The sequence below is a fragment of the Coregonus lavaretus genome, assembly GCF_964263955.1.
Source record: "Coregonus lavaretus genome assembly, chromosome: 21".
Classification (NCBI taxonomy): Eukaryota; Metazoa; Chordata; class Actinopteri; order Salmoniformes; family Salmonidae; genus Coregonus; species Coregonus lavaretus.
The window spans coordinates 25616595-25631652 of NC_140008.1; the positions used below are offsets into that span (position 1 = coordinate 25616595).

Below are 15058 nucleotides of genomic sequence, written 5' to 3' on the forward strand. Positions count from 1 at the left end.
GTGCAGTGTTGTTTTTGCGCCAAACATACCTTTTGGAATTATGGCCAAAAAGTTAAACCTTGGTTTCATCAGACCATAACAATTTTCCCACATGCTTTTGGGGGACTTGATGTTTGTTTTTGCAAACTTCAGCCGGGCTTGGATGTTTTTCTTTGTAAGAAAAGGCTTCTGTCTTGCCACCCTACCCCATAGACCATTCATATGAAGAATACGGGAGATTGTTGTCACATGTAGCACACAGCCAGTACTTGCCAGAAATTCCTGCAGTTCCTTTAATGTTGCTGTAGGCCTCTTAGAAGCCTCCCTGACCAGTTTTCTTCTCGTCTTTTCATACATTTTGGAGGGACGTCCAGTTCTTGGTAATGTCTCTGTTGTGCCATATTTTCTCCACTTGATGATGACTGTCTTCACTGTGTTCCATGGTATATGTAATGCTTTGGAAATTATTTTGTACCCTTCTCCTGACTGATATCTTTCAACAATGAGATCCCTCTGATGCCTTGGAAGCTCTCTGCAGACCATGGCTTTCGCTCTGAGATGGAACTAAGACAATGTCAGGATAATCCTACTAGAACAGTTGACCTTTATTTGTGATTAATCAGTCACTTTAAATGATGGCAGGTGTGTAATGACTTCTATTTAACATGAGTTTGAATGTGATTGGTTAATTATGAACACAGACACATCCCCAGTTATAAGAGGGTGTGCACACTTATGCAACCAGGTTATTGTAAGGTTTTTATTTTTCATTTTTCCCCCTCGAAGATTTCAGTTTGTTTTTCAATTGAATTGTTCACATTATAGGTCACATTAACAGTGGAAAAAGTTCTGACATGATTTATCTTTGTCTCATTCTTTTACATCACAAAAACCTGGCATTTAACAGGGGTGTGTAGACTTTTTATATCCACTGTATGTATTTCTGATGTTTGTCTTTCAACAAAAGCGTGAATATGGGGGCCAAATGGACATTTGTCGTTCTTCTGATTGTCTACCTCAGCAAAGCGGCAGAAGCTCAGGGAGAAGGTAGTACAATATTTTAGCATTTTCAGTCGTTTTACCTTATGTAGTTCATTTGTAATGTTACAGTATCATCAAGTTTGTGACAAATAGCTTTTCTTTCAGTTTTCCCACAGGGATTGAAGGCTGATGTTGTTATCCTTATGGATGAATCTGGTAGCGTACCAGTTGAAGGCTTTATGATTATGAAGGAGTTTCTGGATACCCTGGTGCACTCTTTTTTTGTGGGCACTGACCATATCAGAATCAGTCTGATGAAGTTTGGTAACTCACCAGAAGTTGTGTTCAGGCTCAATGACCATATGAACAGAAGTGAAATCCTGAAGGGTATTTACTCTGTTGTACAAATGGGAGGTGGCACACGTACTGGAAAAGCCCTGTGGTTTATGATGTCTCTGTTTCAGAAGGTTAAAGGCAGCAGGGCAACTGAAGGTGTTCCCCAAATTGGAATTGTCATCACAGATGGAGAAGCCAATGATGACATACAAAGATCAGCATATCTTCTAAGGAAACATGGCGTTTCTCTCATGTGCCTTGGTATTGAAGGCGCTTCAAAAAATGAGATGTTAATGATCACTGGCAATCAAGAGAATGTGTTATTTATTCAGTCATATGAAGACATGAAGAGCAGTGTCCCGTATGTCGCCCAGAGGCTCTGTGAACTGGCAGAGGAGAGGGTGTCCAGCAACCTGACAGGTACTTACACCAGCCTGGAGTGTGAATGAGTAGGAGTTATATCCAGGTTTCCTTCCCCTGAAATGTTTGTTGAATTAGTTTCCATTTCCATCCGTAGTGTATTCTAAATATATAATTTTTGCTATATTACAACATAATGCCATATGTTATGTTTTAAACAATTAGGTAGACTTGTAATTCATGTTTGTTCTGCCAGTCTGTTCCCAGGGAGCTGCCATCGACATCATGATTATTCTGGATGACAGATCCCAGAGCATCATGCCTCAGGAGTTTGAGCTTATCAAAGACTTCCTCCGATCACTGCTGCACTGCTTCTACCTGGGGCAGGACCAGGTTCGAGTGGGCCTGGTTCCTTATAGTCGACACAATGACACGACGGCGTTCAAGCTCAGCACTCCCCTAAACAACATGGAGATCCTAAAGCACATCTGGAATCTGAGACAGTCAAACAGTTTGACCACAGAGACTAACCCACATTGGGAGATGATGAGTGAGCTTCTCAGGGAGGAGAGGGAGGGTGTGAGAGGAGAATGGGTGACTAAAGTTGGGTTGGTCATCATGGGCAGTGAGCTCCATGAGAATTTGAGTGCGTCATTGGATGAGCTCAAGAATCATGGTGTGTCTCTATATGCTATCGGGGGTGCCAATGCTTCACTGATGGGTCTGAACAAGATCACTGGCCATCGCGAAAATGTGTTCTTCGTCCAGAACTTCTCAGGCCTGACGGAGATCTCTGAACGTATCAGCCAGGAGATCTGTAGCTCAGCAGAGGACAGGGGACAACAGGTCGTCCAAATGCCACCACCAGGTAACCTGCCCTCTTATCTTGTTTTTGTCTACAGCACCCCAAGTCTTTATTACAATTATTTCCAATGAAGAGCTGAATGTCATCATCATGTCTTCCATATAACGTTAGTAAACCCATGTTGATTTTGATTCAATCACTCTTCTGGTTTTTAGTGATTTAGCCTAATCTCTGCCAACATACAGTATGTAATTGTTCTTCTCACAGGTCCAAAGAACAGTACGGTGACAGACAGCCAGGTCACTCTCTACAGGGGCCAGTCTCTCTCTGCTCTCTGTCCCTATGACCAGAGGTACAAGGAGGATGTGAAATACTGGTGCAGGATGAAGGGAGAGTTAGACTGCGCTACCATAGTGCGTACTGACTTTCCTTTGCAACGTGGAGATGTGTCCATCACAGATGACCCCAGCCAGCATACCTCCACTGTGACCATGCAGAACCTGCAGACTCAGGACACAGGGGAGTATGTGTGTGCTGTTGACAATGGAAGAAACCCCCTCTACATGGCATCTCTGTCACTGACTGTCACTGCAGGTGATATAATACTTATCATAGTCCTGCTTTGTCATGGTTGGATTTTGGTTACGCTTTCAAAACAAAATGTCACTGCAGGGTAGGGGTAAATTCCATTTAAATTGCAGTCAATTCAGGAAGTACACTGACATTCAGATTCCAATGCTTTTCAATGAGGAAAATTGGAATTGGAATTTACAAGTAGCCGCCTGAACAGCAACAACATCCTCATTAACGGTTACATAAATGTTTTACTTGCTATGACTGTGATATGTTGTTGTTTATCTACCTTAGTGGAATCCACTAACTGGAAATAGTAAGGGCTCTATTCAATACGTAAAGCTAAAGCTATACAGATTTGGTGATAGAAATGTAAAGGTCATTTCCGATTGAGCCGACATATGCAGTGTTTACTGGGAATGCAGTCTCCGCTAAAGCGGGAACAGTGCCTTTAAATTTCAATCACGTTGTAAAGCTGAACTTCCGCGATGCGAATTGAATAGAGCCCCTAAGACACTGGATAATAGTGTCTGCAAAATTATTAAAATGTAAATGTAAATTATATGTGAAAATGAACATACCAAAATTAACTGCAAAAATTAACTGCATTAATAGGTATTAATTATTGGCTTTGTTTCAGGGCATTAGAAAAATACTCAGCATGCTTTGCAATTGTTCATCTTTACATTACTACATTTATATGTAGTTCATTTAGCAGATGCTCTTATCACATCATAGTTCCAACAGACTTCTGATACCAATGTAGGGTGAAAGGGGGCCACTAAAGTATCTTGTTACAAAATACATTGGAGTGTAGTTCAGCCCAGTGTATTACAAATTACAAAATACTCTGAAGTAATTGAAATACATATTTCAAATACATGTAACAGAAATACTGCCCAGCTAAATATAAATTGAATTGACCCCAACCCTGCATCTCTGTGTGATGCGCAAGAATGAGCTTGCTTTGTGTGTATCGTTTCTGTGTTTCCATATTCCAGGCTTCCCAGATGTGTCAGTGAGGAGCAACATGGTGTCTGGTAAGGAGGGGCACAACACCACAGTCGAGTGTCTCTACAGTGACATCATGGATGACAGTGAGAAGATGTGGTGTAGGAACGGGACACCTGCTGGGAACTGGAGCTCCTGCCTGACTGCAGAGGGAGAACGGGCGTCTCAGGACCGCATGGATCTGATCATCGATACGTGGAGTCGCACCTTCACTGTGACGATGAGACATCTGGAGATGAACGATACAGACTGGTACTGGTGCATAGCAGGACACCAGCAGATCCCGGTGTACATCTCAGTCCTCAAAGTATCTAACGCATGTAAGCTGATAGACCGTCACAGAGTCACTATCACTCACATTTAAGGCTTTGTCGCCCCCTTCAGATGACAAATAATACAGACGAAAAACCATTGTGCCTTGTACATCTTTCATTTTCAAGAGACATTTGTTGAAATAAGAGAATAACAATAATAATAATAATAATACTTGTTGTATTTCATTTACAAGTGCTCTACATGTGGTGCTTGCTACACAAATCAATGATTAAAATGTCCTTTCCCTCACAGCAATATCTCCTCCAACCTTGAACCTGATTACTTTCCCTTTGGTCTTGACGCTGAGAGCAACGGAGGATGATAACTCAAGGTAGAGGTGAAACCATTGCTTTTTTTTATTCATTAGTGTAGATATACTGTAACAGAGAGGCAAATTTGGAAAAATGTGTTGATGTTTTCTAGCTGGGACTGGGAGAGATATCTGGCTATTCTGCTGAAAGTTGCTGTTGGCCTGGTATTTGTGGCATGCACCATCCTAGCAGCTCTGGTGATGAGAGACTACAAAAGTAAGTGCTATGTATTTTCATCACTTAAATTGTTGAGTCCAAATACCTTGTCAAAATGACCACGTATGATTAGATTATACTTATTGACTTATTAAGTGAAATGTAACACTATTTATGTCAGAAAAAAACAGGAACGAACTCTAAGGGACACAGGAACAGGTAAATCAACGTCTCTGCATTTGTATTTATTCTTCATTTAATGTACAAAATTAATGGAACATGACAATGTGTGACATTTTAATCATTTTAATCCCCCTCACCTAGGGATGCAGTCTGCTTTATGATCCATACGATCATCTCAGTCTCCAGTATGTCAGGTTTTTGAAAGACACCTTACCAAAATGGTCTTCAAATGTTTATAGCTCTTTCAGTTCTGCTATAAAGATACAAACCTTCCCTAAAGATGAATGCTATTGTATAATATGTGTAGAGTCACATTGCTTTTTCCTGTACTTTTAATTCAGTTATTGGTTTGTTTTGTAACGTTTTGTAACATGACATCTATTTACTGTATTTGTACTCTTATGATGACAATTCATTTGAATGGTTCTTCATGATTTTTCGGCCACAACAGAATAATCTACTGAAATTGTTTAATGTTTCTTGCGTTTTTTATCTGTTCTCTAACCAATTGTATGTTATTGCTACAATCCATTGACTGTACATGCGATTATTTTGGTTGATATTAAAGCAAACTTACAGCATTTCTTATGACGCCAATTTATTTTTAGGCTCTTTTAACTGATATTATTGATCTTGATTTATCACCAGCTCAGTCATCTCTCCTTCCACAAGTCTGATATCTGACAGGAGATAAGAGAGAGATAAGTTAAGGGATGGGGTAGCTTTATAACAGTGATGATATGGTCAGGTTAACAAATGAAACAGAGTATGTTCCCAAGAAAACACATTAAATGTATTTTATTAAATGTATTTATTTATTTTGGAGCCGAAAGAGAAATTATAAAGTTGAAGGAGGATGGCACTTACTATTCTTAGAAGATCTATAGATGTTCACTGTAGCCATAACAACAATAACCAACACCACCATGGCCAACACAATGAGAATAGGAGCATGCCAGGGCATGTTTCTAAAATAGAATAAAAACATCAAATCATGATCAAAGAATGTTAACAAAAAGAAAAGTTGTAATTTGAGGAAGCAGCACAAGTTACAGACCATAACTTGATTCACATGTAAATCAATGTACATACGGGGGGTGACATCTTGTGGCAAAGCATAGAAGTAATAAATGCAGCAAAAATAGTAAATGGAATATCTTGTGCATCTCTTGCACAAAGACAAATCAGGACTTTGAATAGAATACTTTGAGCATCAAACAAGACATACCTGATTTTCTTGTTAGTAGTTGTAGATTCAGTGGAAGGACAGCATGTAGGTTGTACTGTTGTTAGTGAAGAAGTCAGTGTGGAAGAATGGATTGTGATGTATGGAACTGAGACAGATGGATATGGAGTTGCAGAGCCATATGAGGATGTTGTCAGAGCAGAGTCTACTGTTGCGGAAGGGTTTGTCTTTGAGGCAGAGATAGCTGTGGAGTCTGCGAATGTGGAGAATGCTGAGTGTAACATGGGCAGAGTTGGAGTAGTCACTGCTTCTGCGGAAGGAAACATGGGTAGGAAGAAATGAAAGAAACAAAAATAAAATGTTTTTGCATCTGAAATAATACTGCAAATATCAACTTCAGTGTTGGTGTTTTTTGTGTAACAATGTTGTCATTGCTGGAAAAAAAACTTGAACAGAATACTCCATCACAAGCATAAGGTGGTGCAAACAAACTCTACCAGCATCAACTGACCTGCAGTGTTCCTGTGTGTTGTGGGTCTCTGGGTGACGTTGATATGAACTGCAGCCTGTAGGTCTCCAACAGAGCACCAATACCAGCCTGCATCTTTCTTCTCTAGTTCCCTCATTGTCACATTGAACACTCCCCTCTTGTCATCACTGATCACAGCAGATGCATTCTGGCTAGTATCTGTCTGTGTCTGACAGGAATGACGGTCCCCACTCCTGCACCACTTCTTCTCTTTTCCTCTGAGTGTGTCACTGTAGAGACACTGTACACTGACACTGCCCCCCTCCTCACCAGATACCAGCTCATCAACCACTGACAGATCAGGAGAGTCTGATGGAAAATATAAACATTTTTATTATTGCTGTAATATGCTACATTTTCCCAGACTTTTTAAAGAAATTATGCAATGCAAACAGTAGGGTAAGGTCAAAAATGTACATTCAAGTGGAGCTCACCTTGGGTGACTGTGAGGTCCAGGGATACTTTGACATCCGGCTTGCCTATTCCACCCACTTTCAGAGCACACCAGTACCTGTTGGTGTCAGTCTCCTGCAGGTTCCTCATGGTCACAGTGAAGACCAGCTCCTCTGGGATGTCTGTGATTGACATGCCTCCTCTGCTCCACCTTTGGTCGGTGCTTGCCATCACTGTACATAAGGGCCAGGATCTGCCCTTACACCAGTATTTGGCATGGTCTCTGAACATGTGGTGGTAGTGACAGGGGATCGTGATGGCTCCGCCACTCTTTGCAGTACTTTTTGTCACCGTCCACAGGCTGTTGCAACCTGTGTTGAATGAATAGATAGTAGACTGTTCAGTGCCATCCATTTCAAATAGATGTGTGAAAGCTGTATTATAATAAGCTAGATATTGGTTTATTGTGTCTATTGAAAAGCTAAAATATCCAATATTTGTGTATAGCTCTAAAAACGTGATTTATGAGTATAATTTATTTGTTCCTCAAAAGAAAAGGGGGGGGGGGTATAGTGTGAACAGTGAGGTATTAAGACACGACAGGCCACTAAAACATTGCACAACAATTTCCTCTTGCTTCACAGTATGCTAATACTGCTTCCTCTAATACAAGAGAACAGTATTGAATGTAGCACATATTTCTAAATCATAGATTATTTTTCAATATGGTTAGGCCTATATTTTGTTGTTTAGGGAATGCAATATTTAGAAATTACCAAGTCAATTCTTTAAGGGATATAGATGCAATTACCACACCCAAGACTTAAAAACACTTTAGAATCTGATTAACTATTAAAAGTTAGAGACCCCGAAGACATCCATCAACATATATTATAATACATATTAAATGTCACATTAAATGAGAGGCTTACCTGATGGCCCATGGACGAAGACAAGGATGAGAAGATAAAGAGAAACCATGTGTACTTATTTGTTCTAATTGTGTCAATACCAATGTAAGCCTACTCTCCCCTTAGTCAAATAGACCTGTACATCAAAGTAATATGTAAATGTGGCGCTGGTGCAATCCGCATCAGTGTGTCTGCTCACAGTGTCTCCTAGTAAGTCACTCTTAACATATCAGTGGGTCTGATACCATTTGCAAGGACATTGACTCTCACTTCCTAATCAATGCGTCAGACACACAATGAAACTTCCTATGAGTAATAGATCCATGCGTTATAGTAACCCATTATTGTACAACACTGTACTGGAGTGTCTGCATGTGTTCATAAGTGTTGCAACTTACAATTGCCACAGTTTGTTTGGTCAGAATGAGGTTAGAAGATGATCAAGTTAGTCAACGAACAACCACCAATGGAAGTCTGTATAAATCATGTCACAATTTTTGTTTTTTTCTCTTAGTTTATTGGGAACTGAATTAGATTATTTAACTTAATGATGATCCAATTCTTATCACTCTAATATAACTAATTATGTGTTATTGTATTTCATTCTAATTCATAATAAGTTGTTTATTCCAATCCTATGACACTTACTACTCACTATCATCATCATATCTGTACTTCTACAGATGGGGGTTCATTACAACTTTACTCTAATGTTGATGTTCTAAGTTCCGTTCCTGATTGAACCCTTTCCCACAGTTAGAGCAGACCAGTGTTTTGGTTCCACTGTGAATGAGGAGATGGGTTTTCAGGTGAGCCGCTCTGAAGAAACTCTTGTCACATTGGGAGCATTGACACGTCTTCTTCCATGTGTGGCTCTGTTGGTGGCGTTTAAAGTCCTCCTTAGACATTTTCTCTGCTTCTGTGCTGGAGGTGTCTCCCTGTTGCAACTTGTATTAAAGCAGATTGATTTTGATTGACTTTATCTGCGATTGCTCTTCGCTTTTATTCACCTTGAAATCCCCATTATAGATGACGACGAGGATGGGATGCTAAGGTTTTCACCCATGCTCAGTGAGCGATGCTTCAGAATTAGGTTTCTGGAGATGAGTCAAACGTGTTCTCCTTTTTTGTAGAGCCTTCTGTGCATGGTTTCTCTCACTGAGAAGTTGTCTTCCCTTGGTACAGTGCCTTCAGAAAGTATTCATACCCCTTGACTTATTCCACATTTTGTTGCGTTACAGCCTGCATTCAAAATGGATTTAAAAATATAATAATCTCACCCATCTACACAAATACCCCATAATGATAAAGTGAAAACATGTTTTTGGAAAATGTTAATCGTGTGAATAGTCATTTACATACGTATTTACAACCCTGAGTCAATACTTTGTAGAAGCACCTTTGGCAGCGATTACAGCTGTGATACTTTCTGGGAAAGAAAGACTAAGAGCTTTCCACACCTGGATTGTGCAACATTTGCCCATTATTATTTTCTTCAAGCTCTGTCAAATTGGTTGTTGATCATTGCTAGAAAACCATTTGCAGGTCTTGCCATAGATTTTCAAGTAGATTAAGTCAAAACTGTAACTCAGCCACTCAAGAACATTCACTTCCTTCTTGGTAAGCAACTCCAGTGTAGATCTGGCATTGTTTTGTATTGTCCTGCTGAAAGATGAATTCATCTCCCAGCGGAAGGCAGACTGAACCAGGTTGTCCTCCAGAATCTCACCTGTGCTTAGCTCCATTCCGTTTCTTTTTATCCTGAAAAACTCCCCAGTCCTTAACAATTACAAGCATACCCATAACATGATGCAGCCACCACTATGCTTGAAAATATGGAGAGTGGTACTCAGTAATGTGTTGTATTGGATTTGCCCCAAACATAACACTTTGTATTCAGGACAAAAAGGTAATTGCTTTGCCACATTTTTTGTATTATTACTTTAGTGCCTTGTTGCAAACAGGATGCATGTTTTGGAATATTTGTATTATGTACAGGCTTCCTTATTTTCACTTTGTCAATTAGGTAAGTATTGTGGAGTAACTACAATGTTGTTCATCATCCTCAGTTTTCTCCTATCACAGCCATTAAACTCTGTAACTGTTTTAAAGTCACCATTGGCCTCATGGTGAAATCCCTGAGCGATTTCCTTCTTCTCCGGCAACTGAGTTAGGAAGGACGCCTGTATTTTTGTAGTGACTGGGTGTGTTGATACATCATCCAAAGTGTAATTAATAACTTCACCATGCTCAAAGGGATATTCAATGTTGGCTTTTTTAATTTTGACCCATCTACCAATACGTGCCCTTCTTTGCAAGGCATTGGATAACTTCATGGTTGAATCTGTGTTTGAAATGCACTGCTCGAATGAGAGACCTTACAGATAATTGTATTTGTGGGGTAGAGATGAGGTAATCATTCAAAAATCATGTTAAGCACTATTATTGCACACAGAGTGAATCCCATGCAACTTATTATTCGACTTGTTAAGCACATTTTTACTCCTGAACTGATTTAGGCTTGCTATAACAAAGGGGTTGAATACTTATTGACTAAAGACATTTCAGCTTTTAATTTGTATTTAATTTGTAAAAATGTCTAAAAACAATTCCAATTTGACATTAAGGGGTATTGTGTGTAGGCCAGTGACAAAAAAATCTAAATGTAATCAATTTTAAATTCAGGCTGTAACACAACAAAATGTGGAAAAAGTCAAGGGGTGTGAATACTTTCTGAAGGCACTGTACACTACATGACCAAAAGTATGTGGACACATGCTCGTCAAACATCTCATTCCAAAATCATGGGCATTAATATGGAGATGGTCCCCCCTTTGCTGCTATAACAGCCTCCATTCTTCTGGGAAGGCTTTCCACTAGATGTTGGAACATTGCTGCGGGGACTTGCTTCCATTCAGCCACAAGAGCATTAGTGAGGCCGGGCATTGATGTTGGGCGATTAGGCCTGGCTCGTAGTCGGCGTTCCAATTAATCCCAAAGGTGTTCCATGGGGTTGAGGTCAGGGCTCTGTGCAGGCCAGTCAAGTTCTTTTACACCGATCTCGGCAAACCATTTCTGTATGGATCTCGCTTTGTGCATGGGGGCATTGTCATGCTGAAACAGGAAAGGGCCTTCCCCAAACTGTTGCCACAAAGCACAGAATAGTCTAGAATGTCATTGTATGCTGTAGCGTTAAGATTCCCCTTCACTGGAACTAAAGGGCCTAGCCCGAACCATGAAAAACAGCCCCAGACCATTATTCCTCCTCCACCAAACTTTACAGTTGGCACTATGCATTCGGGCAGGTAGCGTTCTCCTGGCATCTGCCAAACCCAGATTAGTCCGTCGGACTGCCAGATGATGATGTGTGATTCATCACTCCAGAGAACGCGTTTCCACTGCTCCAGAGTCCAATGGGGCGAGCTTTACACTACTCCAGCCGACGCTTGGCATTGCGCATGGTGATCTTAGGCTTGTGTGCGGCTGCTCGGCCATGGAAACCTGTGTCATGAAGCTCCCAACGAACAGTTCTTGTGCTGACGTTGCTTCCAGAGGCAGTTTGGAACTCGGTAGTGAGTGTTGCAACCGAGGACAGATTATTTTTTACACGTTGTGCGCTTCAGCACTCGGCGGTCCTGTTCTGTGAGCTTGTGTGGCGTACCACTTCGCGGATGAGTCGCTGTTGCTCCTAGCCGTTTTCACTTCACAATAACAGCACTTACAGTTGACCGGGGCAGCTCTAGCAGGGCAGAAATTTGAAGAACTGACTTGTTGAAAAGGTGGCATCCTATGACGGTGCCACGTTGAAAGTCACTGAGCTCTTCAGTAAGGCCATTCTGCTGCCAATGTTTGTCTATGGAGATTGTATGGCTGTGTGCTCGATTTTATACACCTGCCAGCAACGGGTGTGGCTGAAATAGCCAAATCCACTAATTTGAAGGGGTGTCCACATACACTATATATACAAAAGTATGTAGATTTCGGTAGAAAGAGCCTTGTTGTATCATCAAGTAATAATATTGGTCTTGTTGTACTCGACTTGGTAAAAAATGTATACCAGTATCAGACACCACTGGCCTTTCTGTACCGTGGCAGATAGAGTCTGAACAAAGTCAGAAGTTCTGTAGGTACAAGGTCAGCAGGGAAAACCTTGTTCCTCGAGAGAGGGACGAATCAGCTGTGTGTGGTTTGTGCGCTGGAGGCGCAAAACTACATCTTTAAAACTCGAGTGGCATCCGCCTTGGCGTTGTTGGCCTAGTGGAAAAGTAACCAATTGGTTTACTGACCACACAATTGTTAGAGCTCTCCGGGTCCAGTGATTAGCAACCCCCGGCTGGTCTCATTTGTGATACTGCTATACCAGAAAAATACAGTTTTACTGTGTGTATTTTGTGTAGCATGGTGGATAAATCTTGTTCAGATTAGTTTGAACAAGTCAGGCATAAAGAGCCTGTGTTCAGTGTCACGTTGTTGGTTCATTTTAGTGACAAAAGTTTAGAAGCCCTGGGCGGCGCGACCACTCGATTTGGTTCTGTGAAACCAGACGAGGGGGGGAGCACCGGCCCGATCAAGGTAGAATTGTGATTACTTCACTTCAACCAGCCATTTACATCTCTTGGAGGTGCAATCTGCTGGGTTCTCTCTCTAATCTCAAGACTGATGGTCACAATTGTTCATTCTGTGAGTTTCGCTCTCCGGGACCAGGGTTTAGCAACCCCCGGTCTCATTTCTGATACTGCTATACTAAAAAAATAGTTTTACTATAGCAGGGTGATAACACCTTGGTCAGATTGATTCTGAACAAGTCAGGAATAACCCCTGGTGAGTAGAGCCTGTGCTGTGTGTTCGTGGTTCATGTTGCCCTCATCATGTTTTTGTTGATCTATTTTAGTGGCGATTTTAGCATGTAACTCTTGGTGGGGCAAACTCAACTTTCTTTTTAAATGCATGCCAGCAAAGCCACTAAACAATACATGAATTGCACTATAATGGTGACAAACGGTTCCCACAAACTGTTAGAGCCTACATAAAGCTGCCCCAACAGCAGAGCTTTCTTTTCAGCACCATGGAGTGAATCCTTACCACTGCTACATCTGGCTATCAGCGGAGCTTTGTCTGGCAGAGAAACAGTTCATTCAGCCTCATTTACTGCCTTTTTAAAAAACATAGCTGATATGGCTGACTTGCTTAAACAAATGTGGTTTCTACTGCCAATTGAGATGTACAAACTATGGCATAAGGGAACGATGAGCGGATAAGCCGCAATCCGTAATTTCGATTAAGACATTAATGAGCGAGCTAAGACGGACGTAGTCAATATAACTATTTGTTCAGCACTTTTCAGCGACAGAATTCAGAACACGGGCTGTTCTTACAGTATTCTCCCTGTACACCAAGTCAGAACCGTAGGATAAATAAAGGGGGCATTTAAGCAGACAATGAAAGCTCTTACAATATTCAATTATTATATTTCTCTAAAACAGGCTATAGGCTACATGTGCACCACAAAGTCAGAACAGTGAGGGGGAAAGGGACCTAATTATTAGGGTGAGGCACATGGGCTACTAACAGCTTACTAAACAACATACTTCTTAGCTACGGTATACATATCTCCCTAGCATATTACATAATTATGCAGCAGCATACGATAAATTTTTGGACTCACCATGTTGTGCTGTGCTCACTTGAACAGGAAGGTGGCGCGGCTGTCCTTCTTGTGGGCAAATTTTGTCATCAAACTTTGTCATTCTCTGGATTTATGGTGCTTTCAAGACAACTGGGAAACAACGTCGAATCATGACGTCAGTGATCTTCAGGTCGGAGCTCTAGAAAGAGGGCTGAGTTCCCGACTTGGAATTCCGAGTTGGATGACCGTTCAAAACGTATTTTCCCAGTCGGAGCTCGTGTTGTGTAATGTTTATGTCCAATGGCCGATGAGCACCGATACGTTGTATCTATAATTTCTCTTCATATGACAAGGATTGAAAATGATTTTCCAGTAGATTATCGACTTGATTCATGATGATGACTGCTTGTCTAGCTTGCTAGCTAAGATTTTGAAAGTATAATGTCTACATGATCAGTCCAATCAAAGCTACGGTAGATATAACGTGATTTGACAATTTTATCTGTAGCCAATGACCTTGAGCCTTCTTGGATGGGCACTTCTTATGTAAATCTATGGCAGCACCCAAGGGGCTTGAATTTTCGACCTCTCCCTATAGATATAGATTTAGAGAACATTACCAACCCCTACACTCTGTATTTTCCGCTGGCTGCCCCACCACCACAGAAAGCACCGAGCTAGGCTGAAACACCTGCATTTTGGAGCTGCCTTACTCAAGAAAGCAAAAAAAGAGACCATGTCTGTATGTGGCTTTATTAACTCAATGTTGTTTTTTGACATTGTTTGCAAACTGTTATGTGACACGTATTAATGCCAAAATAACATGCAAAACAGGCACATAAATATATATATATACACTACCAGTCATAAGTTTGGACACCTACTTATTCAAGGGTTTTTCTTTATTTTTGCTTTTTTTTTTTACATTGTAGAATAATAGTGAAGACATCAAAACTATGAAATAACACACATGGAATCATGTTGTAACCAAAAAAGTGTTAAACAAATCAAAATATATTTTATATTTGAGATTCTTCAAATTGCCACCCTTTGCCTTGATGACAGCTTTGCACACTCTTGGCATTCTCTCAACCAGCTTCATGAGGTAGTCACCTGGAATTTGAGGTAGTCACCTGGAATTTCAATTAACAGGTGTGCCTGCACTGAATGAAGGGTCGCCACTGGTCTATTTTTGGAACTATGGTTCTATATTTGTGAATTGCCTTTCACTCTCCTCTATTAGATGTCTGCTTCTTTTGGAATTGTCGAACAAAGCTACTAAAACACGTGCCAAAATGGAGAAAGGATGGTGGTATGTGAAGGGCCAGCTGGGCGAATGGCTGGAGCTTTTAGTCGAAATATAAGATTAGGCTGAGAAGGCAGCCGTGTTTATATGTGAAATT

The 15058-nt window shown here is 40.8% G+C and overlaps 2 protein-coding genes across 2 annotated transcripts; one reads left to right on the forward strand and one right to left on the reverse strand.

The window, feature by feature from the left end:
• Positions 1 to 2937: 2937 nt before the first annotated feature.
• Positions 2938 to 5590, forward strand: LOC311149039 (CMRF35-like molecule 7). The gene is made up of 6 exons (XM_084186137.1): positions 2938 to 3055; positions 4036 to 4365; positions 4613 to 4691; positions 4784 to 4887; positions 5009 to 5046; positions 5152 to 5590. The coding sequence occupies exons 1-5, from the start codon at positions 2953 to 2955 to the stop codon at positions 5029 to 5031; spliced, it is 639 nt and encodes a 212-aa protein (XP_084042263.1). The 5' UTR covers positions 2938 to 2952; the 3' UTR covers positions 5032 to 5046; positions 5152 to 5590.
• Positions 5052 to 8263, reverse strand: LOC311149038 (polymeric immunoglobulin receptor-like). Its single transcript, XM_084186136.1, has 6 exons — positions 8051 to 8263; positions 7160 to 7489; positions 6708 to 7034; positions 6239 to 6506; positions 5878 to 5978; positions 5052 to 5690 (listed from the first exon to the last, which is right to left on the reverse strand). Exons 1-6 carry the CDS (start codon positions 8097 to 8099, stop codon positions 5635 to 5637), a joined length of 1131 nt encoding a protein of 376 aa, XP_084042262.1. The 5' UTR covers positions 8100 to 8263; the 3' UTR covers positions 5052 to 5634.
• Positions 8264 to 15058: the final 6795 nt, after the last annotated feature.

What these genes read in the sequence shown, in the direction of transcription:
- LOC311149039 (XM_084186137.1), top strand. Translation starts at nt 2,953, where the DNA reads ATGCAGAACCTGCAGACTCAGGACACAGGGGAGTATGTGTGTGCTGTT. An exon ending in CCTCAAAGTATCTAACGCAT is followed by an intron (nt 4,366 to 4,612) that starts GTAAGCTGATAG and finishes TTTCCCTCACAG; the next exon opens with CAATATCTCCTCCAACCTTG. An exon ending in GGTGATGAGAGACTACAAAA is followed by an intron (nt 4,888 to 5,008) that starts GTAAGTGCTATG and finishes TATTTATGTCAG; the next exon opens with AAAAAAACAGGAACGAACTC.
- LOC311149038 (XM_084186136.1), bottom strand. Translation starts at nt 8,099, where the DNA reads ATGGTTTCTCTTTATCTTCTCATCCTTGTCTTCGTCCATGGGCCATCA. An exon ending in CTTCGTCCATGGGCCATCAG is followed by an intron (nt 7,490 to 8,050) that starts GTAAGCCTCTCA and finishes CATTCAACACAG; the next exon opens with GTTGCAACAGCCTGTGGACG. An exon ending in AACACACAGGAACACTGCAG is followed by an intron (nt 6,507 to 6,707) that starts GTCAGTTGATGC and finishes TTCCTTCCGCAG; the next exon opens with AAGCAGTGACTACTCCAACT.